Below are 24404 nucleotides of genomic sequence, written 5' to 3' on the forward strand. Positions count from 1 at the left end.
TTTTAAATGTTGTTCTGGCGGCGAGTAAAAAGCTCTCTTCGCCACTCCAAATCATAAAACAGCACCCTCTCTCGTACTCCCATTTATCGCCTCAGCAAACATAACAGTTGTGACCAAGTGCATGGCGAGAGCATTTGTTTTGAATCATTAGGCTTCGCCGACAAAAGGGAAGCGAGTGTTGTCAAGTGCGAAAGCTGTGCAATGATTTTGAATGATCTGTTTGTGAGCGCTATATCGGATACAAAGAACGCCTGCGAATTCCAGACGTAGGCAACCAGCTGAACACTATACAGTTAAAGTTAATTCAGCTGGTAATACAAATTTGTGGAAAATCCTTTTAAGTCTTTTAAAGTTTGCATGCTAATCATGCGGCGTGCAACAATTGTCACCTTATTGTAAAATTACGATTTATTTCAAAATTTAGGGGAATTGGCACAGATTTCGCAGAGAGAAAGCGAAATCAAAAGCGATAAAATAATGACAAACCGTTTATTTTTTTTTCGAGAAATATGGCAAAATCTAAAATTCAACTTTCCTCGGTCCTGATACAATAAGTTTAATAAACTTGTTTTAAACTAAAAGATTTTCAAACTGCTACACTACAAAAATATGCATGTCAGAGTAAACTCGAAAAATGTTCCGTTCTATTTTTCTCAACTCTTTGCAAGCATTGTATCCAAACGACGCTTGGTGGCTAGTTTTCGCATTAGCAGGCCCACTAGCGGATTGTGATTCAATTAATTAGAGCGTGTGACATGCGGCGACGCTCATTTGCAGTCTAATAATAAGCCCGGCAAGTTTGGTGAGCGCACATTATAAATGCAAGTTAATGGGTGCCTCGGAGTAATAACAGAGGCGAGTTTGAGGATCGCTCCCGAGCGACCTCTTGTGGTTCCAAGCTTTTATAACATTACGCATTAATCTTGGTCATAAGAGGTGAGCAAAAGGGGTCAAGCGGCCCAGTGTCCACGACACTCTTTGATTAATGCGCCCGGTCGTGACGTCATCCTGCCAGTTTGAGGGGCGTCCTTTGTTGTGTCATTGTTGCGGTAATAAAAGTGCCTGCCGGGCGAATCAATCATGCGCTGCAAAATCGACTTTCTGACATTTTGCAGGCCAAACTTTGTAACTTGCGCCGTAATTTATAGGCTACTTCTGTTTACACTGCAATCTGATAAAATTCTTGCCCCAGACAAAAAAATTTACCATTAAAAATGAAATCCATATCTTCTTGGTTCCCTTTATTAGAAGTTGGATTTTTTAATGTTGAATTATATTCTGTCAAACTAATTGAGAGGCACGCTGTCTTCAATTCTACACATAATACAACACGGCGGTCCAGGGCAAAAATTCTAAAAAATGGCTCTTCAATCTACGCGAAATTTATATCTGGAATCATTTGAAGACCAAATACGAGCCGATCCGATCAATATCCAACGAGGAGATATATTTTGAACTTTGAAAAACGTGATTTTTTCACCATAGAGATAATATGGGAAATCGAAAAATCGCGATTTTTACCAAACGGAGAAAACATGAAGGATTTTAAAAACTCCATCGCTCGGGCAGGACCACCACCTGTCTGGAAACCGATTTTCATATTTTTCGCGACCATAGAACAATTTAAAATTAATTTTTTCGGTTTTTTGGCTTCACAACGCGCAATGTTCACGGGCGAAAATGGTTTTATTTTTCTTAAATTTCGGCCGTTCATCCGATCATCGACCACGACCCCTCATCGGACAGGTCTCAAATGGGGCTTCGACCTAGCATACCCTAACGACCTTTTTCAGGGTACCGCGACTTGAGATCCCCTCCCAGGTCGGTTTTTAATGCTTTTTAAGTAATTTCATCTAACCATAAAAATTGGATATGCATGAAAAATCAAATATCGATTGTCTTTATTAATAGATGCCCTATTCTCAAATGTTAAACATTTTATTTGTGAACGGAATACAATGAAAAAGTAGCAGCAGGGGGACGCTGAAAAGAAAACTGGCAGAAGTGCACAAAAACTGGACGAATTGAAAATATCGGAATGCTAAGCAGGCGTGGGAATTCATCTCTTTCACTCTCTCCAAGGCAATAAAACAACAATACACGCACAATGACCTGCAGCTAGAAAGGCGGCTGTTTTTTTCCACACAGAAAGGAAGAGGAAAAGCGCAAGAAAATTCCCCAGAGGAAAAATTCTGCAAAGGGCAGCAGGCAAAGCGCGGTCGGTTTGGGAGATGTTTTTTCATTACAAAATTCTTGTTGAAATGAAATAGTGGAAACACGCGGCCCGCACACCCCACCCGTCTCAAAAAGCAGAAGCCACCTGCCTCTTTGCGTCCTTTATTATAGGGTAAATATTAAAAAATGCAAGATGGGGGCTTGGGAAGAATAAAGCTCATCATAATAGATTGCATTATTTTTTTCATTTATACTCATGCTGGTGATGTGCGCAGAATAAGTGAAAAACGAACAGGGAAAACTAAATTGCCTACTAAAATGAGACAATACCCCCTCCCCACAGAAATTCATTAAATTACTTTCTTGTTTATTCTTGCATGTCAATGCCTAATATTAAATATTAAAAGAAAAACAGCAAATCAATTAAAATTTCGTTTCATTAAAAAATGAAATTTTTAGACGGGAGATCAGGATAAAAAGCTGCACACGATGCAATCCTTTACGATTGGGTTAGTGTCACATTAATGGCGTACGTGATGGAGATATCGAGTGGAATCGATGCTTCAAAATCATACTAGGGTCAGCCAAAACATGCAGCATGCCTCAATTGCCGTACTGCCTCGTCAGCAATCGCTCTGATCCCCTGAGAGACAATGCCCCTCTCACACTCCCCAACAGCTTGAATAATGCATTTCCTGCGCTGCGCTGCCCTTGCCGGAATTCTGCTGGACTGACATCAGCGGCTCACCATTCCAAGCGCAGGCTACTAGAATAGCAATTATTGGCAGTTTTGGGGTAAAAATACGATTCCGTCCTAACCGTTCCTCTAGAATTTTGAAAAGATTAACTCGGTAATGCATCTTACTCAATCAAAAATGTATTAAATCATCCTGCACTACATATACCCTCTATATCTGTGTTCAAAACAGGTGTGTAAAATTTTCAAAATCTAGATATTAAAGGTAAAAAATAGCAACGATTTAATATACTAAATTTTCGACTCGGGAGATGAAATTATGGTCAATAGAGGGGTTGAGCACACCAAAAACCATTCAGCTCCCCAGGAAAAGTCAATACAGGTGAATTGGTGTTCACTTTTTGCGCTTCTGGCGCTTAACTCAAGATTTGGCGTTCAAATTTAAAAAAAAAAATCTAAAAATTACTGTTTGTCGAGATTCAAAATTGAATTTATCGATTACGATTACGAAGCCAAACGCCACCGTGATATTTTCAATCAAGTTCACACGTACCCTAAGACCACATTTGAGGGTCGTTTCGGGTTTTTAAAATATGGCGCTTGTTTCCAAAATCCAAAACTCACATAAATTTTCGAAAATAACCCTTGGTGACCTTTGAACTTGACCAATAATGGCCTACAATTTGGTGTTCATTCGATCGGGCTTGTCAAGAGGTGTTTAACGCCCATCTTAACTAAAAAAAATGAGTTAAAGCACTCTCTCAAAATTCGCCCAAAATTTCCCGTAAAACCCGCAAAAAATGAAAATTTTGACGAATTCCTTAGGTTACTCTTTGAGTCAAGACTGATTGATGGTGTGAATGTCATATATTAGTTTATCTTGACACCGCCAAGACTATTCTCTGCGAACCGCGATTTTCGCTGTTTTATTTTCAAAAAAAAAAAAAAACGCACATTAAGTGGACTAATAATTTTTAATTAAATAGCACAGATTTCTTCATTGTTATATATTCTCGTGATTCAACATGATACATATATCAAATAAGAAAGCTCTTTGCGAACGTAACCAAAGTAAAAAAATATTTTTAGCAATTATAGTTTTGTTGACAACTGGGGGGTTTCCTGCACAGAGATATCGCTAATTATGTGGTCTGCATTTTCTTGCAGGAAGTTCCCGTTGTCCCATTTAACTGAATCACCTGAAATATATATATATTTTGTAAAATTTCTGCCGTTAATTGGTAGACGTAAATCATATTACCTAAGCGCTCTTTAAGATATCTGAGCACTATGTGGGTGTTGATTCTCAATCCAAGGTTGCCGTCGATTCTTGGTTTATCTCTGTTCAGCCGTAAGCCAATAATATTCGGTGAGTCGCAAAATTGCTCATGGGTAGATTTCCTACAAATTTTTTTATATATTGCAGCTATGAATGTCAGCAGAATCATACTTAACAGTGAATTTGCTATCGGTGGGTGAAACAAATTTCCGCATTATATCCAAATTACCTTTCAAATCTAATTGAAAGTAATCAGCATTGAGGAACAGTTTGGGCACCTTGGCCAGAACTTTTGGCATGTTTTCTTCATTTTTTAAGCCAAAGAGCCATGAGTCAAGAACAATCAGCTGTCTGTAAAATTTGCATTCTTAAAATTCAATTTCTATATATCCATGGAATTGCAAAATACTTGAAACGATCGTCTTTGGCTGCAGTTACAAGAGTCGTAGCACCTCCAAATGAATGGCCCATCAAAGAGGCCGTCTCTAAATCAAGCCGCCCTTTCAATTGCTCCAATATTTTTGTTTCTGGGTCGAGCAAATTTTCACAGTAGCGGCCTTCGTTCACTCCAATCAAGAAATCCAAAGCACGAGAACACTCATTGGCTCGGATGTCAAGCTATTTTGTATTTTAATCAAATTTAAAAGCCCGTCGTATTTTGTGTAACTTGCCTGTCTTCTTCGGACTAAGAGCTGGTGTCCAGTGTCAGATGTCGCACTGACAGTCCTGAAGAGTATTGTGCTTTTTTTGCCACTCAAATATTTGCTTTCGTTTTCATAAAAGAACGTCGAAGCCGCGCTCTCATCTCTGAACATTGTGAAATCAAGAATTAAGGTAATCAAATTTTAAATTTAAATTACTTGTGTTCAACCGCGGCTACAACAATTCCATGAGATGCTAGTTGCATGCAAAGGCTCGAGTATAGGAATCTGCAGGCGCTTAAGCCGTGAGAAAGCACCACTGTCGGAAACTGTTGAGTCCCTTCACGAACATCAGCATTCCACACGCCAGGAATACGTAAATCATCTAAGAAATTTAAATAGTATGTTTTGCTAAAAATAATTAAAACAACTTGCCTCCAATCCAACGCAAGGCTGTCCGCAGAAATATTGGCCATATTCCTAAAATTGCAGAAAATCCTTGCAAATAAGCATTGTCCATCCACCTTGGCCACTGGCTTGCATGTTTCTGGCAATTAATCCAAGGTTATTGATTATTGAACGCGCTACAGAATTGTAACAATGAGTTGTAGCTTTAGATAGTATTAATTTGGCAAGGGGCATAGAAGTGTATATATATATATATATATATATATATATATATATATATATATATATATATATATACACACACACACACACACACACAAATATCATTTGAATAATTTATATTAATGCAATTATGCGTGCAAAAAGCATACAATCGTCCGTATCAATTTTTACAACTCTTTGCTGCTTCTCTTAAACTAATTGTTTTTTGTTGAACATTTCAAAATTATACTTTTCACACCGTTCCCCACAATATCTATATTTAAAATAAATTATACGATATTTAAATAAAGTGCTGGGAATATCGTTTGATTAATCTTAATATTTTACAACGCTAATATTTTGAATTTGACTTTTTAATGAACGAGCATATAAACAAGACTATGTTAAAATCTATTTTAACAATAATTAATTAAAAAATAAATATACATTCCACGCTTTCACGGGGTTTGCTAATTTACCACAGCAATTAAATTTGTAAATTTGCTGTGAATGTTACAGGTAAATTAGACAGGTACTCTTCTAAAACCTGTATTTTAACGCTTTGAATTTTACACTAACCTTGACATCAGTCAATGATGTTGGGTACCAAAGTCGCAAATATGTACTCTCTTCTCCATAGCCTGACATAACATCAAAGCATCCAGGGACAAATGGACCTAAATATTTATGATATTTATTTAAAACTCATTCATTTTGAAGTGATAAATATACCACAATATTTAATTGTACGCCAAACTAAAAATCAGTTTTTAACCTCATAGTGGATGCCACCTGATGGCGCTTACCTTCCACCTTGCGCCCATGCGCACAGCTGGTTCTGTCTTTTCAAGTTCATTGTGAAAATTTCCTACAGGCCTGTGTGTTTGCTCAATCATTCAAACGTATTCTAGCAGTGACCACCATAAATCCCGCCTTACGAGCGATATATCATAATTGTATGGTGAATAACCAAAAAATATCGTAGGAAATATTTAGGCTGATTTTGACAAAAATAAACTGCAAAAGTTTACCTTCGGGGAGTGGCAAATGCTTTGGTAGCATTATTCCAGCGTAGAAAAGTTTTTTGTGTTTAAAGAAACTATGAAAATGAATTCTGATGCCAGTTAGAGACCCCAGGATGTTCTCGTTTAAAATCTGTTGTAGTACTGTGTCGTCTGAAGCACTCAGCTGGTGGTTATCTACTACTGCACTGATAATTATATTGTACATATCCTCGCGGCCTCATACGAGATATAACTCGCTAGCGGTTCTCGTTATTTATATACTGATTACGACATCGCGAAAGCTTTCTTTAGAGGCTTTAGAGAGAAGCCTGCGCACAGCTCATGCGGCCGCAGCCGAGTTAAAGTTCCTTCTTTATAGAGAATCAATTCCTACAACTAGAGATCGCAATTATAGTAATTGATGGCTCTCTTTATTAATTTGCTTCATCTCCAGACAAATTCAAAACCTATAAAAACGCTGTTGTTCAACTGTATACCTTTCCTATAGTATCATTTTAGCTTGCGCTGCAAAACATATTTTTAAGATTTTATATTATTCAAATAAATGGATAATACATGGTTTATTTTTTTCAGACGCTCATTTTGAGTTCCATTTCCAATAAAAAGAAGGATATATCAAGTATATTAAAATACACCTTAATTTTGAAGAATATATTTCATTTTAATATAAAAAACAACACGATAATGCACACATATATAAAATAAGAAAAAATAATCGAATTCAGATATTCAGCTCTTTTTATAAAACGTTAACAAATGAAACAAATTTGAAATAGATTAAATAATATCCCTTTGTTCCATCATATTTCAAATATTTCTTCTATCACAACTTAGCTGGTTCCAGAATTTCAGCATTTTCTCTAACAGAGATGTCTTGAATTATATGGTGGCCTTGGTCGTGCAAGAAATTCTCATTGTTCCATTTGACTGAGTCACCTAGAATGAACAGAACTCTTTTCTTAATAGAACATTCAGCGAATGCCGAAAACTAGCTATACCTAAGCGCTGTTTCAAATAACTGAGCACAAGATGGAAATTAATCCGCATGCCAAGATCGTAGTCGATTCTTGACTTGCCTCTGTTTAGCCACATGCCAACTAATTTAGGCGTATCACACATATGCTCATGCGTTGTTCTCCTGTTAAAAAATCGTTTATTTTTAGGAAGGTGAAAAATTAATCTCAGCCCTACGAACCTAACCGTAAACTTGGTATCCTGGGGACCAACAAATCGCCTCATGACTTTTAAATTGTTCTCTATTTGAAAGTAATCAGCGTTCAGGTAAAGTTTGGGAAATTTCGCCAATATTTGCGGCATGTCCTCCTCATTTTTCAAGCCAAAGAGCCACGAATCCAAAACAAGCAGCTGCCTGTAATTGTTCAAGCATTAGAAATTTTGAATTGCAGACAAGAAAATAGCATTTTAATTACTTGAAGCGGTCATCTTTGGTCGCAGCTACAAGCGTTGTGGCGCCGCCAAAGGAGTGGCCCATCAGTGTCACCGATGCAATATCAAGGCGACTTTTGAGTTGCTCCAGCACTTTGCTTTCCGAGTCAAGCAGATTTTCAGTAATTCTGCCTTCATGCACTCCAATCAAAAAATCCAATGCTCTAGAGCACTCGCGGGCTCGGATCGTAAGCTACAATAAAAATATAGAGGTTATAAACTGTCAAATATAATTGTCCAAGAGTTAATACTTGTCTCTTTCTGATCATTAGATGGTACCCACTGTCCGTTTCATCAACTGCCCTGTAGAGCATGAAGCTCTTCTTTCCACTCGCGTGTTTTATGTCATTCTCGAAGAAGAATGTTGCTGCAGAGCTTTCATCTCTAAAAGTCATTCATAAGAATTGACCTAATTCTAATCTTGACGAAGAATTAGCAAAAATCAATTTTTGTCACGCGATATAAGGGAACAATTTAATTGGATATTTATCATATTTATGTCTATTTGATTTTTTTACTTGTGCTCAATCGCTGCAACAACAATTCCGTGTGATGCAAGTTGCAAGCAAAGGGTTGAGTAGAAAAATCGACAGGCACCCAAGCCATGAGAGAAGACTATGGTGGGAAATTGCTGATTGTCATCCAGTACATCTGCTCCCCAGACTCCAGGAACATGGATTTCACCTTAAATTTTAATTCAAATCAAACTCCCTTTTAAAAACTAGTAATTTAAATTTACCGCTGTAAAGGCGTCTTGCAATTTTCAAGAAAATTGGCCATATCCCTAAAATAGTAGAAAAGCCGCTCATATAGGTCTCATCCATCCATCTAGGCCACTTTGCAGCATGTTCCTGAGTTATATTTAAATTTTTAAGATAATGTATTCTATCAATAAGATTTGGACAGGGCGAGGGTGTAAATATGTTTCAAAATTAGAAATTATGTGTAAATTGAAGAAGCATCCAACCTTGACATCCTTCAGTGATGTTGGATACCAAAGTCTCATTAGGACACTTTCTTCTCCAAACCCCGACAGAATATCCTGGCAGCCCGGAACAAATGGCCCTTTAATAATTAAGTGTATGAGTTCTTGATTTGAAGAAGTTTTCAACTTGGTTGCCACATTAAAATAATAAATTGCCTAGTCATGTTTCAAAGAAAGGTATAGCATTGAAACTAAAAAAAAACAATAAATTATGGTACCTTCATGAAGGGGCAAATGATTTGGTATATTTGCAGAGCCGTCTGACATAGTTATTACAAGTTTTAAAAAATCACTAAAATAATGCGATGAAACATGTGAGTTGAATCTACAAATTATAACAACTCACATTGACAATGAATCGACAGTGAATATAATTTATAACAGTTCCTGTGATTTAGATATAATCACGTCCCCACCACCTCCTACAAAACATAGCACATTGCCAACTGCACAGAACTCATCCTGAAAGACACTGTCCACTTTAATATCGTCGAAATTGTTTCTTGAACTTCTCGTAATGATAATCGTCTGTGGCCTTATCGGTCCCATCTCTGCCCCTTTTGCCTTTTGCTGCAGAATCAGATTCCATGCCAACGACGAGAGGTTTTTTCACTTCTTCCTTGATTTCCTTCTTTTTCACCGGCACATTTGGCTCTTCAATAGTAACTGTTGGGTATTTAATGTGTTAGAACTTAGGCAGTGAAAAATGATATGATAACTTACATCTATTGTGCTGGACAAAGTTGACTGCCATGTTTGTAGGAACAAATTGAGAGGGTGTATCTTTTTTGCTGCTCCGCTCTTTCAACATTTTCATTTTTGCCTCTTCAGTAGCTTCTATATTTCTAATTTTGGCGCTGGATAAAGGAAAATTTTGAGTTAATCTAGGTGAATAAAATCTGAAATTAACTTACTCAATGCCAAGATCAACCTCAGGAATACCACTGAGCATTTGATTACTCAACATCTCTTCCGACTTTTTGGTTGATGAAACTCTCAAGTGTTCTGGCACAGACAGCAACGCTGCATCTTCAGGGCTTAAGTACCGGAAACTGTTGCTTGCAATTCCATCATTGGCAGACCCTTTCTTCTTAGTCAATTGGTCCTCAATGAATTTCATCCTGGTCAAATCAAATCAGTGATTAAATTTTTAAGATCTCTTCAAAGCATACATTTCTTCATCTTCATCACGCGTGTTCGTTTCTGCAGAGAATTGGGTACCTATTCCAACGTCGTAGGCATCGTCTACTTGTTTGATCTGACCACTTTTTAAGGCTCTCATATTCACCATTCCGCCAGATTTTATTTTGAAGGGGTCATTCTGAAAATTTAATTGACCAATTAGCTATCTCGGGTTTACAAGTGCATAAAAACGCAGTTTACTCTTCGAAGCAGAGCTTGACAATGGAGATGTTGAAACTGTGAGGTTAAAACTTGGTTAGAAATTTTCCTGAATATTTATTATGTGTGAATTGGCAGTGCATAATCATGTTGAACACATTATTCTAATTATTGTTCTCCGTTCATGCTGAAGATTCAGGAATTTTGGGAATTTTGCCACATCCATGTTTCTGTCTATATTTGTTTATACCGCCAAAATTAGGAAAATTAGATAGGCGTGTTTCAGCTCTTTATTCTCACACGAATTAGTGCAAACCCATATAAAAAATTGTACAGTATTTTTGGAGCAGCGTTATTATGTATACATATTATGTAGGAATAGTTACCGTTGAAAGTTCCTCTACTTCAGACACTTTTTCGCCAACAGCCAGTCCAACCAATGTCACTCCATGAGCCCTGTTTCGCAGCTTTTGAATTTCTCTCAAGTCTTCAATCTTTGAGCTACATTATCATACACAGATGCATGAAGACAATAAAATGAAAACAAATCGATTTGATCATACATAACATCTTCTTCCTCTTGCGCATTTTGCTCCTCTTCGTCACTCGATTCCTTTTTTTTCCGAATGTTTTTGTTTTTCCTCGATTTGAACTTAATTTCTGGCTTTTCATCTGCAGCAGCAGAATTGTTTATCTCCTCATCTGCCATGTTTGTAAATTTAAACTCGACGCGCCTCTGTTCAGTTGTCCAACCTGCTCGTATCGATTTTCATTTTTCTTCTCACTGCTGGCCGGAGAAGAAAATGGAATCGGTAGGAATGTTGAGCCGAATTTTGGCGAGATCAGGTAAATTTAAACCATTTTATCGTAGCTCGTCATTGATTTTAGCAACTTAACTAACGGCTCCATAATATTTCGCTTGAGCACTGTTCTCATATCTCTAATGAAGTGCGAATCGTGTTTGACATTTTGAGACCTTCACTGGTCCACCCCTCAAATTGGAGCAGTTGTCCACAAATTTTACAGCCATTCCTCATCTAATATATATTTTGCAGCCACTCCCAGGCTCCTGGCTGTGCGCAGCTTCCGAACGAGCGCACCAGCAATCTCCTCGGCCATCGCCGAAGGCCCTGAGCGTGACACAAAGAACTTCCCCCGACAGCTGCGCCCAATTCAGCCCGGCAAGGTACGGATGGGATTCATCCCTGAAGAATGGTTCGAGCTCTTCTACAAAAAGACTGGAGTCACTGGTAAGTCTTAATGTTTTGATTCTCTGAATAGTGGTTTCAAGTGTAAAATATCGCAGGTCCATACATGTTCGGTGTGAGCTTTTTGACGTACCTGTGCAGCAAGGAAATCTACATCATGGAGCATGAGTACTACAACGGTCTCTCCCTTGCTATCCTTTGCATCATTGGTGTGAAGAAATTGGGCCCTAGCGTTGCTGCTTGGCTCGACAAGGAAGTCGATGTAAAATTCAATTGTACTTAAAAACACAAATATTATTGCTTATGTCTGATTTAGACCTATGAAAAGGCATGGGAGCAGGGCCGCGTTCAGCAGTTGGAGGACCTGAAGAGTGCTATCGAGGCTGAAAAGAAGGAGCAGTGGCGTGCTGAGGGTCAGTCTCTGCTCTTTGAAGCCAAGAAGGAGAACATTGCCCTGCAGCTGGAGGCTGCCTACCGCGAGCGTCTCATGAATGCTTATGCTGAGGTGCTTTGAGAGTTGAAAATATTTTTAATTTCATACTTAACCGTTATTAACTTGGTTTTAGATTAAGAAGCGTCTTGACTACCAGGTGGAGACTCAAAACATTGATCGTCGCATTTCTCAAAAGCACATGGTCAACTGGATCGTGTCCAACGTCCTGAAGTCCATCACGCCGCAGCAGGAGAAGGATTCATTGAAAAAATGCATTGCCGACCTCAAAGCTCTGTCAGCGACCGCTTAAATGGAGTGTTGTCAGGCTTTGTAGTAGCGCCTCAATTTTTCCTAGATTGAAAAACAAACCCTTATTTGCCGCAATTTGCTTTGTTGTAAATTTCAAAATAAAACTAAACTGTCTGTACATGTTACATGAAAATATTTAAAAATCAATTGGTTCTATTATTCAAAAGCTACTTCTCTTTCCCGCAATGTTGATTTCAGTGATTAAGTTTAAAACAGTAAAAAAGAACCTTGCTACAGTAAAATCTCAAATTTTCACCAACATTTTTACAATGCTTGACCACAATCATTTTCTTGGCAGATTATGATTTCTCTCGTTGAGATCTGTCCAGATATGAAACCTGTAATGAAAACTCTTTGTTTTGAAATAATCAGATTTCAAGTAGGGAGACCATCCTCACCATTTGATAAGCATGCTTACTTTGTAGCCATTATTCTAAGAAATTTACATTGCTACTTAAAATTAGGTCAATTTTGGCTTCAACTGAATCCCATTGGCAACAAGGATTTTCCAGGCTTTGTCAACATCAATCCTCTTTAAATCTACTATGTTCAATAATGAAATCATGGCCAAGGAACAGATGTATTTCACATTTTGCCAAATTTTCGAGAAATTAAACGACTATGATTTCGATTACTCTCATTGTAGTCAATCAAACGGTGTGCGAATACTGAGGAAGAATTCCCTAAAATGTGAAAACAGTAGTAGTTTCACGGTTGGGAGATGGAGCTTGATTACCATATTTCAATTTTCTCAAAACTTGAAACGGCAACCTGGAAATTTCAAGCTTTTTCATAATTTTTATTTAAAGTAACAGTTTTTCCACTAATTTTCTGTAAAGCTTTAATGAATGACAAAATGAAGGCAATCTTTTTGACAAGAAACTAGTCCATTACTAATGTTTAAACAAAAAATAATAATTTAATTCAGTCAGATGATTCACTTTTATTTTACACCCAAGCTTAGTATCAATTCTAACACAAAGAGAACGGCGATTATTACTTTTACACAGGTTCAGTACAACTGTTGATCATCCCCAAATATATGATTCCCAAGGTGCACAGTGCATAAAGGTCTTTATTTGGATGCCCTCTTCCACTTATCAGCAGCAGAATATTCCGTCATGGGCCGACCACCAATGCCGCAGGTGCCAACTCCCACTCGACCGCTGGCGGTCTCTGGAGAAGCAAAAATGCTTTTCTTCACTACACCCTTCTTAGCAGATGCTTTGTTAGCAAAGCTCAGCCACTTGTTCTTCTCGGTTTCCCGAACCTCCTCGATTTCCTTCATTCGCTGTTGCTTCTTCTGCTTCTTCTTCTTCAGGTATTCCTTCTGTTGCTGCATCATTTGTTTCTTCATTTTACTTCCAGCCATCAACCCCTCAGCCATTTTCCGCTTTAATGACTCTTTCTGCTCCAAGTCTCTGAGGTTCTCCATCTTAACCGTGTCCGAATGTTGGTAACTGTCAAACAGAACAGTAGCTTCCCCTGTTTCATAATCAACTTCGCCTACTGTTGCATCGTAGTACAGGCCATCCTGACTCCACACAGCCAGACACCTGTCGCCGACTTTCCAGTCCTTTTTGATGCCAACCCCAGAACCTGACGCTTCGTCCTTCTTTTTACCAGACTGTTTCTTTTCCTGTTCCTCAGTGTGCGCTTTGACCAGCTGAGACGTAAGGGTGATCACCTCCTGCAAATCCTCCTTCAGCTTTAGCAGCTCTGCATTTTCTGGGTCAGCGGTCAATGCAGCCTCCACCTGCTGCAATTGCAGTTTGTGAATCTGCAGACTTCCCACAGGGTCCTCATTCATTTTGTTCTGGAAAATTTAACATGAGGTTAACAAACAATGAACAGAAAAACTCAACCGTGCCGATATTGCTACTATTATTTATTGTTGTACTGTGCAAAAAAAATAAATATAAACAAAATGACCTTGATGTAAACAGAAAATGTGACTCAGAAAAATCTCAAGCAATTTTGTATACCGAACGAGGCAAACTTCACGAAATAATTATCTCATCCAAGAAGGATTATTTGTCAAAGACCGTATAATTGGAATTGAATGTACAGGAGGTGAAGTAAAACAAGGTAAATAAATGAAAAAATAGAACCATTCACCTACTTTGTTTGTTTACTTCAATTTAGCGCCTGCTAGTTATACAGCCACGCACAAACTTTAGTTCCACAGTGGACCACTTGGGAAAATTTTCGTTCTAAAATGGCAGCACTATCAGTTTTTGGGCATGGCACGAAAAGCACGCTCGCTCAGCTGCATGCGGCTTCTCTTGTTTGTTGGCTCTTGTGGACGGTCTGTCGCCTGATTTGGCAAGTTTGATCGAATCCAAAGATTTTCGCTGACTCTTTTCTGCTCTCTGGACATATTATTCTGCTAATATGAGTCGCAGGAAGCACGATGAGGACGATGGATACGGTGAGTGCGGAATTTAAAACACGATAAGCGTGTCTTTGGCACTTCAAAAATGTAGCTTCTTTCATTACTGCAATAATTCTCCATTTCTCTTTGGATTGTGGCATTTACAATAATCTCAACGGTTGCTAGGGATATATTACAATTTTCTTGTAAACCTTAAGCTCAAATACTCAGACTTCACCATGCCTGAGTTTATACGGCCCTTGATAGAAAAAATTATTAATACTGGAATAAAAAATCAGTCCAAGAAAACTAAGAAATGCAAGGGTAAGACCATAACAGGCCACTTAAATTTTCTACAGTATGATACAATCATGGCTGTATGTACATGATTTTATTTTCTGATTGTCCTAATTTATTGAATTCATTTTAGATCGCATGTACAGGAAGCGCCGTAAGGTATCAGAAAATCAAGACATTGAGGACCGCCTGGAGTCACTCATCCTGCGTGTTGGAGAAAAGGTATAAATTTTTAAGTTGCTATAGTTAATCACTGTCGTATTTCTTACGTCCAGAGTACCTCTTCACTGGAAAGCAATCTGGAAGGTCTCGCCAGTGTTCTTGAAGCTGATCTGGGAAGCTTCAGAGTCAAAATTCTCCGTATTTTGGCAGACTGTGCCACCAACATGCCAGAAAAATGCACCATCTATACCACTCTGATAGGACTACTCAATGCTAAAAACTACAGTTTCGGAGGAGAGGTTTGGCTGTCACGCAAGTGTACACTACAATGATAACACTTGTCTGTTTCTTAGTTTGTGGAGTACATGGTGCGTAATTTCAAAGACGCATTGAAAAACTGCAAGTGGGACGCCGCTCGCTACGCCCTGAGATTCCTTGCAGATTTGGTCAACTGCCACGTAATTGCAGCTGGGTCTCTGCTCCAGTTACTGGACAACATGGTTGACGCAGCCAAGGAGGATGGCGTTCCACAGGTATGTCCGAATACATTTTTGTAACACAGCGTCTTACAATTAAGTTTATCGGCAGGTTCGCAAGGACTGGTACATCTACGCAGTTCTCTCAATCTTGCCTTGGGTTGGCCGCGAACTTTATGAAAAGAAAGAGCAGTCTTTGGATACACTGATGAGCGCTATCGAAGTGTTTCTAATAAAGCGCCACAAGAACCACCACGAAGCTTTAAAAGTGTGGCATTCTGATGTGCCCCATCCTCAAGAGGAGGTAAATAGTCACCAAAAAATAAAAAGGTCAATATTAATTTTCTGTTTGTAAATAGTACTTGGACTGCTTGTGGTCCCAGATCCGCAAACTGCGGCAAGACAACTGGGCTGAAAAGCATATTCCCCGGCCGTACCTGGCCTTTGACAGCATTTTGTGTGAGGCTCTACAGCACAATCTGCCTGCTTTATTGCCACCTGCTCATAGTGATTCTTATCACTACCCAATGCCCTGGGTTGTGTTCCGCATGTTTGACTACACTGACTGCCCAGAGGTAAAATATTTTAATTAATAGCAAAATAGTTTAAATATGTAATATTGAAAATTCAAATTATGAAATGGTGAACCGTGCAATGTGCTAAAACCCGTGAAATTTCAGGGTCCAATTTTGCCAGGCGCACATTCTATCGAGCGCTTTCTGATTGAAGAGCACTTACATCAGATCATTGAGAGTCACCACTTGGAGAGGAAAGACGCGTAAGTTAAATTTGCACCTCTAGATAATTACTTCATTTTATTATTGGATTTTTTTAGCGCTGCCCAACTGTTGGATGTCCCATATAAACAGAAAATCCCGCTGGACTACATGATTGTTGAAGTGATCTTTGCTGAATTGTTCCACATGCCGTCTCCAAGATATCTGGAAGTGTGCTATGGATCTATTTTCATTGAGTTATGCAAATTACACCCAAGCCGCATGCCCCAAGTTCTTGCTCAGGCTACTGAACTGCTGTTTAGCAGAATCGACTCCATGAACACAGCTTGTTTTGACAGGTTGGGACACCTATTAGGAATTGTGCCCGTTTCTTTAACCAAACTCTTCCAGGCTTGTGAACTGGTTCTCGTATCACTTGAGCAATTTCCAATTCCGCTGGAGTTGGGAGGACTGGGAGTCATGCTTGCAGTTGGACCCAGAGCATCCTCGCCCCAAATTCATCAAAGAGGTCCTTCTCAAGGCCCAACGATTGGCTTACCATGAAAGAATCCATAAAATTGTACCAGAGACCTTTGAGCCTCTCATCCCTGAGAAACCAGAACCAACCTTCAAGTACTCAGATGGTGAGTACAGATTTCACTTGAGTTCTTGCGCTTTAACAAACTTTATTGAACAAAATATACAACAATTACTGAGACTCTTTGCTGGTGTCCCTATACTTTGAACTGATTTTAGTCGTGGTTTCCATATCTTCCTCCTCCTCCTCCTCTTCCTCCTCCACAGTCTCAGCTTCATTCTTATTTTCCTCGTTGACTCTCTGTTTCTGCACGATGATCCTGAAAGTTTTTGATTCTTTTTTGCTAGTGGAGCTTCCAGTTCCGCCCGATTTTTCTTGCCCTTGAGGAATGAGTCTTGGTGACGGGATTATGTAGATCGGCTCTTGTTTGAAAATAACTGGCTGTAATTAAAATAAGTCAATTAGTTAAAAATACATAACTAGTGAGCTTTTTAAGTACCTCATTACGAGCCTCTTGAGCGGAATTGATAAGCTCCTCTTCAGGGTGTTTGCCAATGAAACTTTGCACTGATTGTCTGTATGAGTTGATGAACAATGGGTGGTAAAAGTGTCCAGGTCTGTAATCAAAAAAGGGTCCATCGTATGGGCTCTTCTGATACCCTTTCACTTGCTGCTGCAAGTAGTGTAACATGGTGAGATGGGATGCTGGCGTCACAGTGAAGTAATATTCAATTTTTGGTGCCTTGAGGCCTGGACCACTATGCCGCACCCTGATAACACTCCAAATCGCAGAAACTTTGCGCGGGGTGGCAGAGGGGTAGAGAAGAATGTCGTCAGGTGCGAAAAGCAGTTGACCCCCTTCTCGCACTAAAACTCCCTTTGCCAAAATAGACAGGTCTGCGTCTTCGCGCTCAGGTTGCTTCAGGTGCGCAGGGTAAATGGGAGCTGCTGCCAGTTGCTCCCACAGAATTTGTTCAGCCCGACTGCTATCTGCGAAACTAAGCAAACATTTTATCAGTCACCCTATTTTGCGATCTTTTGGGATTTATCACAAAATGATAATTCTTGAAGTGTTTGCAGTCCTCTTAAATGCTAATTTTCCCCATCAATTTCAATTTTATGGGAATATGGGGGTTAAGAAATATAATTATTTCGCTATGTGACAACGTGAAAATTCTCTTGAGGCGTTCTGGAAGCAATTGTGTATTTAAATTTTCGACTAAATCCCTGTCAATTGATTTGCTTGCAGAAAATAAAGTGTTAAAACTAATTATTCACTTGCAAAGATGCTTTGCCGCCTGATCCATTTAAAATATTTACGATATTTACCTTGATCATCCACCATGGCTAATTGCCTTGTTATCGAATTTTGTAATCGAATCTCAGACACAACACTGACGATTCCTTTGTTTTATGTTAATTTGCACGCACTAATTGAGCTCGAGAAAAGCAACTTGAAAGATGGTGCGCTCATGTTTGTGAGACGTTGGTCAGCAAGCGTGAACGTGTGATTGCATTATCCAATTGTATGTGCAGTCGGACTGTGCAGTTAAGCAAGTCGCGCGGTTTCTTAAAGATGAAATTAGCATGATTGTGTTTCAAGATAAAACAAGCAGCAGTTTTCACGGTCTGGGCCACTAAATGTAAAAGCTACAAGTTTTCATTTGGTTTCATTTAAATACTTCTCGCGATGAAAAGCATGCGCATCCTTTTTATTGCCTTTAATTGATTCTAATCAAGTAGTTTTCACGCTAATTTCTTTCATGTACTCATTTCACCTTTTACTTATTTACATAAAACACATTGCATGTGCATCTCTTTGCTGCAAAAACACTTTTCACATTGAAAATATCGTTAAGGTTTGTGCATGCAGACACTTTGAATGAAGTTAAATTGTAGTTATTATTCCAATTTTAACCGTTCGCGTGGGAATTCGTGGAATGATGCCAGGACCGATCAAGAATGACCCTAAAAATCAAACTGATAAATAATATCATTGGTTGGTGGTAGAATATTCTATTTTGCTTGTTGGGTCAGGAGCTCAAATTTTAAATAGATATTGCAGAGATACAAATAATAGCATCAGCTGCATGTTATTTGTATATCTGCATAATGTATTTCTAATTTAAACCACTGAACGTACAAATATATAACTTCCACTCCCAACTAAGGAATTTTTCTTATTTTTTAACGTCACTTCCATGCTTTTTAAGTTAAAGAAAAAACTATTAAGGATTTAAAAAGTACTTTTTTGCAGAATTTTTTTCTGATTTTAAAAATGTATCTCTACTACTCCATTAGGATAATATTTAAAACATGTAACAGATCTTTCCAATTTACGAACCAGCGACAAACTCGACAAAATGGAAACGACATGATATTTAAAAAAATTGAGTATATATTGCAACTTACCTAAGAATTTTTCTTCTTAAGCTCTGGAAAGCTGTGTTTTTAAGGGCTGCATGCCAGGTTAGGGGGGCTAGACCAGCCTCAGGAACAATCAGTCTGAACGCGCTATGCTTGTAACCAGGTGGTAGCGGCTGAGCTTTGTTCCTGTAGCCATCCACTCGCGAATCCACCCCAAGCTGTTGCAACAAAAGCAACGCCACTGCCTGTCGGCAGCACAGAAAACTTACAACATGTTAATTTTGAGATGAACGGTTGGGTACCAAAGTGGCGGTAGCGAGAGGTTGCATCTTGTTCGCGCACCGACGTCTCCTTGCCGACTGGGAGAAGACCTTTTCGCGGTGGAAGGAACCACTGCGAGTGTGTGTGCCAAGCGAGCGTGAAATTGGCCAACCCAATTGTATGCGCGCCTTTTCTGCACTTTTCCCTTCCGTAAAGCTATAACCAAAGTGTCTTCTGATGAACAGAATTTCGTGTCGGTAAAAATAATCTTTTGCGTCAATTTCTTTGTAATTAGTAACGCTCAATTTGGTAAACGATTCTGTCTCCATATTATCGAAAGCTACGCACAGTTCTCGTGCTAAAGAAATTTCAGAAAATTCACAGCTCAATTAATTTTTATTTGTCAGTAAATTAGAATAGTAATCTTTTTATTTGAATACTTTTTATTGAAACCTATGCTTTGAAACAATGCTTGACTTTGCGGTTTTGGAAAAGAAAAGTTGAACGTCCGATCTGGCTGAGCGATTTCCTTTGCATCTTGCCGGTTTTCACTGATTCACATTGTTAAGCGGGTGCGTTACCTGCTTTGGTCATTGGTCTTGATAGCACGTCACTCGTAAGGTGGTCTTATTCTATTTTAGGCTTCATCTTCTGCTTGTCAATTCTTGAATGAGTTAAAACAGATTTTCACTGATGCTGCTGTAATAATCAAGCGCACGATGCGCTTTTTCAAGGATTTTTTCACGTCGCATCATGAATGATGGGATTTTCTCATCGTTTTACTGCTGCGTCGCCGCTTTTTTATTTGCTATGATGTCACTTTACAACGTGCGCCGTTTTTGCCCGAAACATATCCAATTCCACCTGTCCGTCCTTGTCTTCCCAATTCGATTTTCCTTTCGGTCGGAACGTGCGCTGTCATGAAAATCGTACAGCGTGAAATCCGGCTCGCAAAAAGCATTAGAGCATCCTTTCCCATTACCATTTCCTTGTCGGCGTAATTTATGCCGTCAGGATTGAATAATGGATGTGAAAAATCAACAACAGCCTTGATTGAATAGAAGCGGAAGAAAACGAAAGTGCAATAATAATAATAATGTTGGCGGCCTGCCGCTTGCGTAATTAATCTTGCATTAGACGTTAGCTGCTAATTTGTGCGACGCTTTTTTGACAATTAAAAGCCTCTCAAGGTTGCCACTCCAGTTTGTAGTTTCTCATAAGCAAATTCGTAGAATAAGATTCCCAACAGTAAGGTCACCCTGACACAAAGCCACATTGGACACACACATATTTAATGAAACGGACCTGTTTCCTTGAAATCATATTAATCCTGTTTTGACACTTTTTTTATTTCCATCTCTAAAACTCATGTTTTAATTAAAAAAAGCATGTAGGAAATTAACTGCGTTTTTGCATAAGTCTCAGGATTGTTTTCTACCGCTTAATGTATGTATTTTATTTTCCTATAAAAGATTTATGAAAGTCTCTTGCATGGTAGGCTTCAATTAATAATCGTGCGTGATTCAGGAAATTAAATTGCAATTAATACTTTTCAAACAATTCTCAAGGATTTTTTTGTTCAAATTCCAGTCACTGCGCCTGGAGCAAACACGGCCCGTGCTATTGCAGATGCCATCCGCGAGCGATGCACTCCAGAGGAGGTTCTGACCGGATTAGCTGAGCTGCCGAATCCTCGCGCTGGCGTCGATGAAGGCGATGCGTCCAGCTACAACCCTCTGAAGATCGATGTTTTTGTGCAGACACTTCTGCAGCTGGGAATGAAGAGTTTCTCTCACTCATTTGCAGCCATCTCCAAATTCCACTATGTATTCAAAGTGCTGGCTGAATCTGAAGAGGCGCAAATCTGCGTTCTGAGGAGCATGTTTGAACTGTGGCACAATCACCAGCAGGTAATTGCGATATATTTCTTACGTGAAATACTATGTACTCAATACTAAATGCTAAATTAAATCTTTTAGATGATGGTGGTGCTTGTAGATAAAATGCTCAAGACGCAGATCATTGAGTGCTCTGCTGTGGCCAACTGGATCTTCAGCAAGGATATGAATGGAGAATTCACAAAGTAATTAATATTTTATTCAATGTTTTTATTAAAAAACAGTAAGGAAATTCTGAAAAACTAATAACTCTCAAAGCTACAAAGCTAGTTAATAATCAAGTAAAGCGTCAGTAGCTTTGACTCATTCATTTTACTCCTGATTTATTTTGATACTTCCAGGATGTACTTGTGGGAGATCTTGCATTTGACCATTCGCAAAATGAGCAAGCACGTGCAACGTCTTGGCAGTGAACTGAGTGATGCCAGAGAACGATTCCACAGAGATGAGAGTCACACCTCTGAATCTGACGAAGAAATGGGAGGCGAAGGGGCTGGTGGCTCAGGTGTTGGCAAATCAGGCAGTGGAGACGACAAGGACAAACCTAGCGAGGATATGGTGGAGCGCATGGAGGAACGACTGGAAGCCGCCCAAGCTGACCAGAAGAACCTCTTCCTCATCATTTTCCAGCGGTTCATCATGATATTGTCAGAACATCTGGTTCGCTGTGACACGGATAACAGAGACTTTGACACATTTTGGTACCGCTGGACCATCGGCCGCCTTCAACAAGTCTTCCTTGCTGTAAGTATCATCCTTTGAATGTTTTGTTTACAAGCCTACTAATTTTTGGTAATTTCCAGCACCATGAGCAAGTGCAAAAGTACAGCTCTACTCTGGAAACTCTGCTCTTCACGCATGACCTGGATCCACACATCCTCAAGGTGTTTCAGCAGTTTGTTTCCCTCCGGGCCTGAGGAATTAGACTCGCCCCATAAATCGTGTAAACTATTTGATTTTTGCATTATTAGTAGAACTGTTGAAATCGAGGTCATTATATGTAGCATCTTGGGTGTAAAATCTGCCTTGTTGCTTATTATCATGTCTCTTTAATAAATAAGTATGATAATGTGCTTAAATACACATTTAATTTATCTATCCCGTGAAACTCATTATATTGGTTGAACCTTATTTAGGGCAAGAAAACAGCTAATTGTAGATAAGAAGATTTATTTGCGGGTATAAATTTTCAATAAAAATCTAAAATTGGAAATTTAACATTCAAGTCTTGTAAATAAACATAGGCACAAGCTTCAGTCTCGCTCGAATTTTGTTTGTTATAAATCCCATGAAACGTGAGCTTTGAAATTAAGCAGAGTGTTTCTTGATGAGGTCCAAAACATCCTGGACGTCATCTTTGGAGCCCAGGAATATTGGTGCACGCTGGTGGATGCCCTCAGGAACTAAATCCAAAATTGGTTTGACGCCGTTAGAAGCAAGACCGCCAGCCTGCGTAATGATAAATGCCATCGGATTGCATTCATACAGAAGACGCAGCTGCAATCAATAGAAAATAAGTTTTTGACCAGGTTGAAAAAAGCGCTTTTCTAACCTTTCCCTTGGGGGCATCCTTGGTTGCAGGGTACATAAAGATTCCGCCATATTTCAGAGTTCTGTGGACGTCAGCAACCATAGAGCCAACATAGCGGGCGCCGTAAGGTTTGCCTCTGGCCGGATCTTTTTTGCTAGCGACATATTCGGCCACAGCAGGTTCCCAGAGGTGAGCGTACCCTTCATTGATGCTGTAAATCTTGCCTCTGCTCGGCACTGTCATGTTTGGGTCGGTCAGGACAAACTCTCCAATCGCCTAGTCAATCATTGCATTGATATTTTTTCAAGGAAAGCAAAATTCGAGCATACAGGGTCGAGCATGAAGCCATTGACACCTCGTCCAGTGGACAAGACCAACATGGTTGCGCTGCCGTAGAGTGCGTAGCCTGCCGCAACCATGTTTCTTCCTGGCTGCAGGGCATCAGCAGTTGTTGGTGCACTGTCCCCAGCCTTCCTGCAATATTTAAATATTTAAATTAAGATTGTGCTCTCCACAATATATCTTAATTAAATCTTACTTGAAGATGGCAAAAATGGATCCAATAGAGACAAGACAATCTATGTTGGATGATCCATCAAGAGGATCAAAACACACAATGTATTTGCCTTGTTTTTCTGTCTCGACCTCAATCACCGTCTCATTCTCTTCACTGACAAGCATACAAGTTGTGTATGAAGAGCGCAGCAAGTTGATGAACAGCTCGTTGGATAGCACATCCAGCTTTTTTACCTCCTCACCCTGGACATTGGTCTCGCCAGAAATTCCAAACCTTAAATAACATAAAAGTTGTGTATTCCTAAAGGTCACTTAAGGTCACATACAGCTTGGTAATGCCAGCTTTCCTAACAGCGGAGCTGACCGCTTTGACGGCTGACTGGAGGCTGCTAAGCAGCTGGGTCAGGTCACCAGTGGCTCCGGGAACCTTGCGCTGCTCTGCCAATACAAACCGAGTCAGGGTCATGCAGTTGGTGTCCAATTGTTGGCCTGCGTTTAACATCTTGCTCACTTATCTGTAAAAAGCGCAACTTTTAAAATATAAATGTTCCATGACGAACATTAAAATTAAAAAAATCAAAACAAACGCAGGGTAAGCGTTTCCAAAAGAAAGAAAAATTTGGAAACAAATACTATGAGGTTTTATGCTGACTGGGAGCTGGATAGCTGCGTGCAAGTTGTCAGGCGACCGTCTTCAAAGCAAAGAACAAGAAATTGGAGAAATGAAGCGAGGTGCCGTGGTGGCGGGTGGGCATCTATGTATTAGAAGCGAAAACAAGTAGTCGATAACGAAGAAGATTTAAGTGTGATTGGACTGGACGGCAACACAGACGAGCCTTTAATACTCAATGACCTCTACAATCACGCGAAGGTCATTGAGAGGGGGCTCGCTCATCTGTCGCTTTGATTCAACATCCAACGTGCGAATCGCTTAAGCTAATAATCACGTATTATGCTAGATTTTTAATGCTGTATCGTACTAATTAAAAAAAAATATATAATAGTTTTATCTGGTGATATCAGAGTAGTCAACCCTAGAAAATTTATTGTTACATATTTATGATAGTGGGATGTTGTAGCAAACACTAACCCTCTTTGGCCTCCGATTTAAATAATTTAA

At 39.3% G+C, this 24404-nt stretch overlaps 9 protein-coding genes across 11 annotated transcripts in view; 3 read left to right on the forward strand and 6 right to left on the reverse strand.

Annotated features, from left to right (window-relative positions):
- Mic26-27 (MICOS subunit 26/27) overlaps positions 1 to 24404 on the forward strand; it is a 266434-nt gene that overhangs the window by 233088 nt on the left and 8942 nt on the right. The window lies entirely within an intron of this gene.
- On the reverse strand, positions 3828 to 6630 carry LOC135936729 (platelet-activating factor acetylhydrolase-like). The gene is made up of 9 exons (XM_065479664.1): positions 6433 to 6630; positions 5981 to 6078; positions 5228 to 5339; positions 5012 to 5177; positions 4823 to 4958; positions 4561 to 4769; positions 4323 to 4502; positions 4134 to 4273; positions 3828 to 4071 (listed from the first exon to the last, which is right to left on the reverse strand). The coding sequence occupies exons 1-9, from the start codon at positions 6461 to 6463 to the stop codon at positions 3965 to 3967; spliced, it is 1179 nt and encodes a 392-aa protein (XP_065335736.1). The 5' UTR covers positions 6464 to 6630; the 3' UTR covers positions 3828 to 3964.
- Positions 7067 to 9215, reverse strand: LOC135938114 (platelet-activating factor acetylhydrolase-like). Its single transcript, XM_065481664.1, has 9 exons — positions 9076 to 9215; positions 8840 to 8937; positions 8612 to 8723; positions 8391 to 8556; positions 8124 to 8256; positions 7857 to 8065; positions 7622 to 7795; positions 7425 to 7564; positions 7067 to 7362 (listed from the first exon to the last, which is right to left on the reverse strand). Exons 1-9 carry the CDS (start codon positions 9122 to 9124, stop codon positions 7250 to 7252), a joined length of 1194 nt encoding a protein of 397 aa, XP_065337736.1. The 5' UTR covers positions 9125 to 9215; the 3' UTR covers positions 7067 to 7249.
- LOC135938118 (splicing factor C9orf78) lies at positions 9339 to 10907 on the reverse strand. Its single transcript, XM_065481670.1, has 6 exons — positions 10762 to 10907; positions 10585 to 10699; positions 10030 to 10178; positions 9772 to 9978; positions 9581 to 9714; positions 9339 to 9523 (listed from the first exon to the last, which is right to left on the reverse strand). The coding sequence occupies exons 1-6, from the start codon at positions 10905 to 10907 to the stop codon at positions 9339 to 9341; spliced, it is 936 nt and encodes a 311-aa protein (XP_065337742.1).
- ATPsynB (ATP synthase subunit b, mitochondrial) lies at positions 10906 to 12295 on the forward strand. Its single transcript, XM_065481669.1, has 5 exons — positions 10906 to 11044; positions 11254 to 11448; positions 11505 to 11668; positions 11723 to 11911; positions 11973 to 12295. Exons 1-5 carry the CDS (start codon positions 10906 to 10908, stop codon positions 12147 to 12149), a joined length of 864 nt encoding a protein of 287 aa, XP_065337741.1. The 3' UTR covers positions 12150 to 12295.
- Spf30 (Splicing factor 30) lies at positions 13067 to 14391 on the reverse strand. Its single transcript, XM_065481671.1, has 2 exons — positions 14271 to 14391; positions 13067 to 13964 (listed from the first exon to the last, which is right to left on the reverse strand). Exon 2 carries the CDS (start codon positions 13956 to 13958, stop codon positions 13224 to 13226), a length of 735 nt encoding a protein of 244 aa, XP_065337743.1. The 5' UTR covers positions 13959 to 13964; positions 14271 to 14391; the 3' UTR covers positions 13067 to 13223.
- Positions 14418 to 22316, forward strand: Cbp80 (Nuclear cap-binding protein subunit 1). Its single transcript, XM_065481662.1, has 13 exons — positions 14418 to 14579; positions 14953 to 15041; positions 15095 to 15280; positions 15335 to 15514; positions 15570 to 15761; positions 15817 to 16032; positions 16138 to 16235; positions 16293 to 16532; positions 16585 to 16817; positions 20930 to 21249; positions 21319 to 21422; positions 21579 to 21981; positions 22041 to 22316. The coding sequence occupies exons 1-13, from the start codon at positions 14543 to 14545 to the stop codon at positions 22152 to 22154; spliced, it is 2412 nt and encodes an 803-aa protein (XP_065337734.1). The 5' UTR covers positions 14418 to 14542; the 3' UTR covers positions 22155 to 22316.
- LOC135938116 (uncharacterized) lies at positions 16582 to 19509 on the reverse strand. The gene is made up of 4 exons (XM_065481668.1): positions 19381 to 19509; positions 19124 to 19323; positions 17211 to 17709; positions 16582 to 17152 (listed from the first exon to the last, which is right to left on the reverse strand). Exons 1-4 carry the CDS (start codon positions 19405 to 19407, stop codon positions 16883 to 16885), a joined length of 996 nt encoding a protein of 331 aa, XP_065337740.1. The 5' UTR covers positions 19408 to 19509; the 3' UTR covers positions 16582 to 16882.
- fbp (fructose-1,6-bisphosphatase) lies at positions 22391 to 24095 on the reverse strand. Of its 2 annotated transcripts, none has more exons than XM_065481667.1 (6): positions 23937 to 24095; positions 23611 to 23799; positions 23307 to 23558; positions 23098 to 23242; positions 22790 to 23044; positions 22391 to 22734 (listed from the first exon to the last, which is right to left on the reverse strand). In XM_065481667.1, exons 2-6 carry the CDS (start codon positions 23784 to 23786, stop codon positions 22546 to 22548), a joined length of 1017 nt encoding a protein of 338 aa, XP_065337739.1. In that variant the 5' UTR covers positions 23787 to 23799; positions 23937 to 24095; the 3' UTR covers positions 22391 to 22545. The 2 variants fall into 2 exon arrangements, with proteins under 2 accessions (XP_065337739.1, XP_065337737.1); XM_065481665.1 differs by having other exon boundaries at positions 23918 to 24085.

Source organism: Cloeon dipterum, chromosome 2 (assembly GCF_949628265.1).
Source record: "Cloeon dipterum chromosome 2, ieCloDipt1.1, whole genome shotgun sequence".
Classification (NCBI taxonomy): Eukaryota; Metazoa; Arthropoda; class Insecta; order Ephemeroptera; family Baetidae; genus Cloeon; species Cloeon dipterum.

Bases quoted from the DNA above. Each gene is read 5' to 3' on its own strand.
- ATPsynB (XM_065481669.1), top strand. From the start codon at position 10,906: ATGTTTGTAAATTTAAACTCGACGCGCCTCTGTTCAGTTGTCCAACCT. The intron at 11,669-11,722 runs GTAAAATTCAAT...TGTCTGATTTAG, and splicing joins GGCTCGACAAGGAAGTCGAT to ACCTATGAAAAGGCATGGGA. The intron at 11,912-11,972 runs GTGCTTTGAGAG...ACTTGGTTTTAG, and splicing joins TCATGAATGCTTATGCTGAG to ATTAAGAAGCGTCTTGACTA.
- Cbp80 (XM_065481662.1), top strand. From the start codon at position 14,543: ATGAGTCGCAGGAAGCACGATGAGGACGATGGATACG. The intron at 16,033-16,137 runs GTAAAATATTTT...GTGAAATTTCAG, and splicing joins ACTACACTGACTGCCCAGAG to GGTCCAATTTTGCCAGGCGC. The intron at 16,818-20,929 runs GTGAGTACAGAT...TTCAAATTCCAG, and splicing joins AACCTTCAAGTACTCAGATG to TCACTGCGCCTGGAGCAAAC.
- Spf30 (XM_065481671.1), bottom strand. From the start codon at position 13,958: ATGAATGAGGACCCTGTGGGAAGTCTGCAGATTCACAAACTGCAATTG.
- LOC135938116 (XM_065481668.1), bottom strand. From the start codon at position 19,407: ATGCAACCTCTCGCTACCGCCACTTTG. The intron at 17,710-19,123 runs GTAAGTTGCAAT...ATGTTTGCTTAG, and splicing joins TTAAGAAGAAAAATTCTTAG to TTTCGCAGATAGCAGTCGGG. The intron at 17,153-17,210 runs GTACTTAAAAAG...TTTTAATTACAG, and splicing joins CTCAAGAGGCTCGTAATGAG to CCAGTTATTTTCAAACAAGA.
- LOC135938114 (XM_065481664.1), bottom strand. From the start codon at position 9,124: ATGTCAGACGGCTCTGCAAATATACCAAATCATTTGCCCCTTCATGAA. The intron at 8,066-8,123 runs GTATTAACTCTT...TTTTTATTGTAG, and splicing joins TAATGATCAGAAAGAGACAA to CTTACGATCCGAGCCCGCGA. The intron at 7,565-7,621 runs GTTCGTAGGGCT...ATTTTTTAACAG, and splicing joins GATACCAAGTTTACGGTTAG to GAGAACAACGCATGAGCATA.
- LOC135938118 (XM_065481670.1), bottom strand. From the start codon at position 10,907: ATGGCAGATGAGGAGATAAACAATTCTGCTGCTGCAGATGAAAAGCCA. The intron at 9,979-10,029 runs GTATGCTTTGAA...TGATTTGACCAG, and splicing joins CGTGATGAAGATGAAGAAAT to GATGAAATTCATTGAGGACC. The intron at 9,524-9,580 runs GTAAGTTATCAT...AATACCCAACAG, and splicing joins CTTTGTCCAGCACAATAGAT to TTACTATTGAAGAGCCAAAT.
- fbp (XM_065481667.1), bottom strand. From the start codon at position 23,786: ATGTTAAACGCAGGCCAACAATTGGACACCAACTGCATGACCCTGACT. The intron at 23,243-23,306 runs GTAAGATTTAAT...TAAATATTGCAG, and splicing joins TCCATTTTTGCCATCTTCAA to GAAGGCTGGGGACAGTGCAC. The intron at 23,045-23,097 runs GTATGCTCGAAT...ATGATTGACTAG, and splicing joins ATGGCTTCATGCTCGACCCT to GCGATTGGAGAGTTTGTCCT.
- LOC135936729 (XM_065479664.1), bottom strand. From the start codon at position 6,463: ATGCTACCAAAGCATTTGCCACTCCCCGAAG. The intron at 6,079-6,432 runs GTAAACTTTTGC...ATAAATATTTAG, and splicing joins GCATTTGCCACTCCCCGAAG to GTCCATTTGTCCCTGGATGC. The intron at 5,178-5,227 runs GCAAGTTGTTTT...TAAATTTCTTAG, and splicing joins AGCCTTGCGTTGGATTGGAG to ATGATTTACGTATTCCTGGC.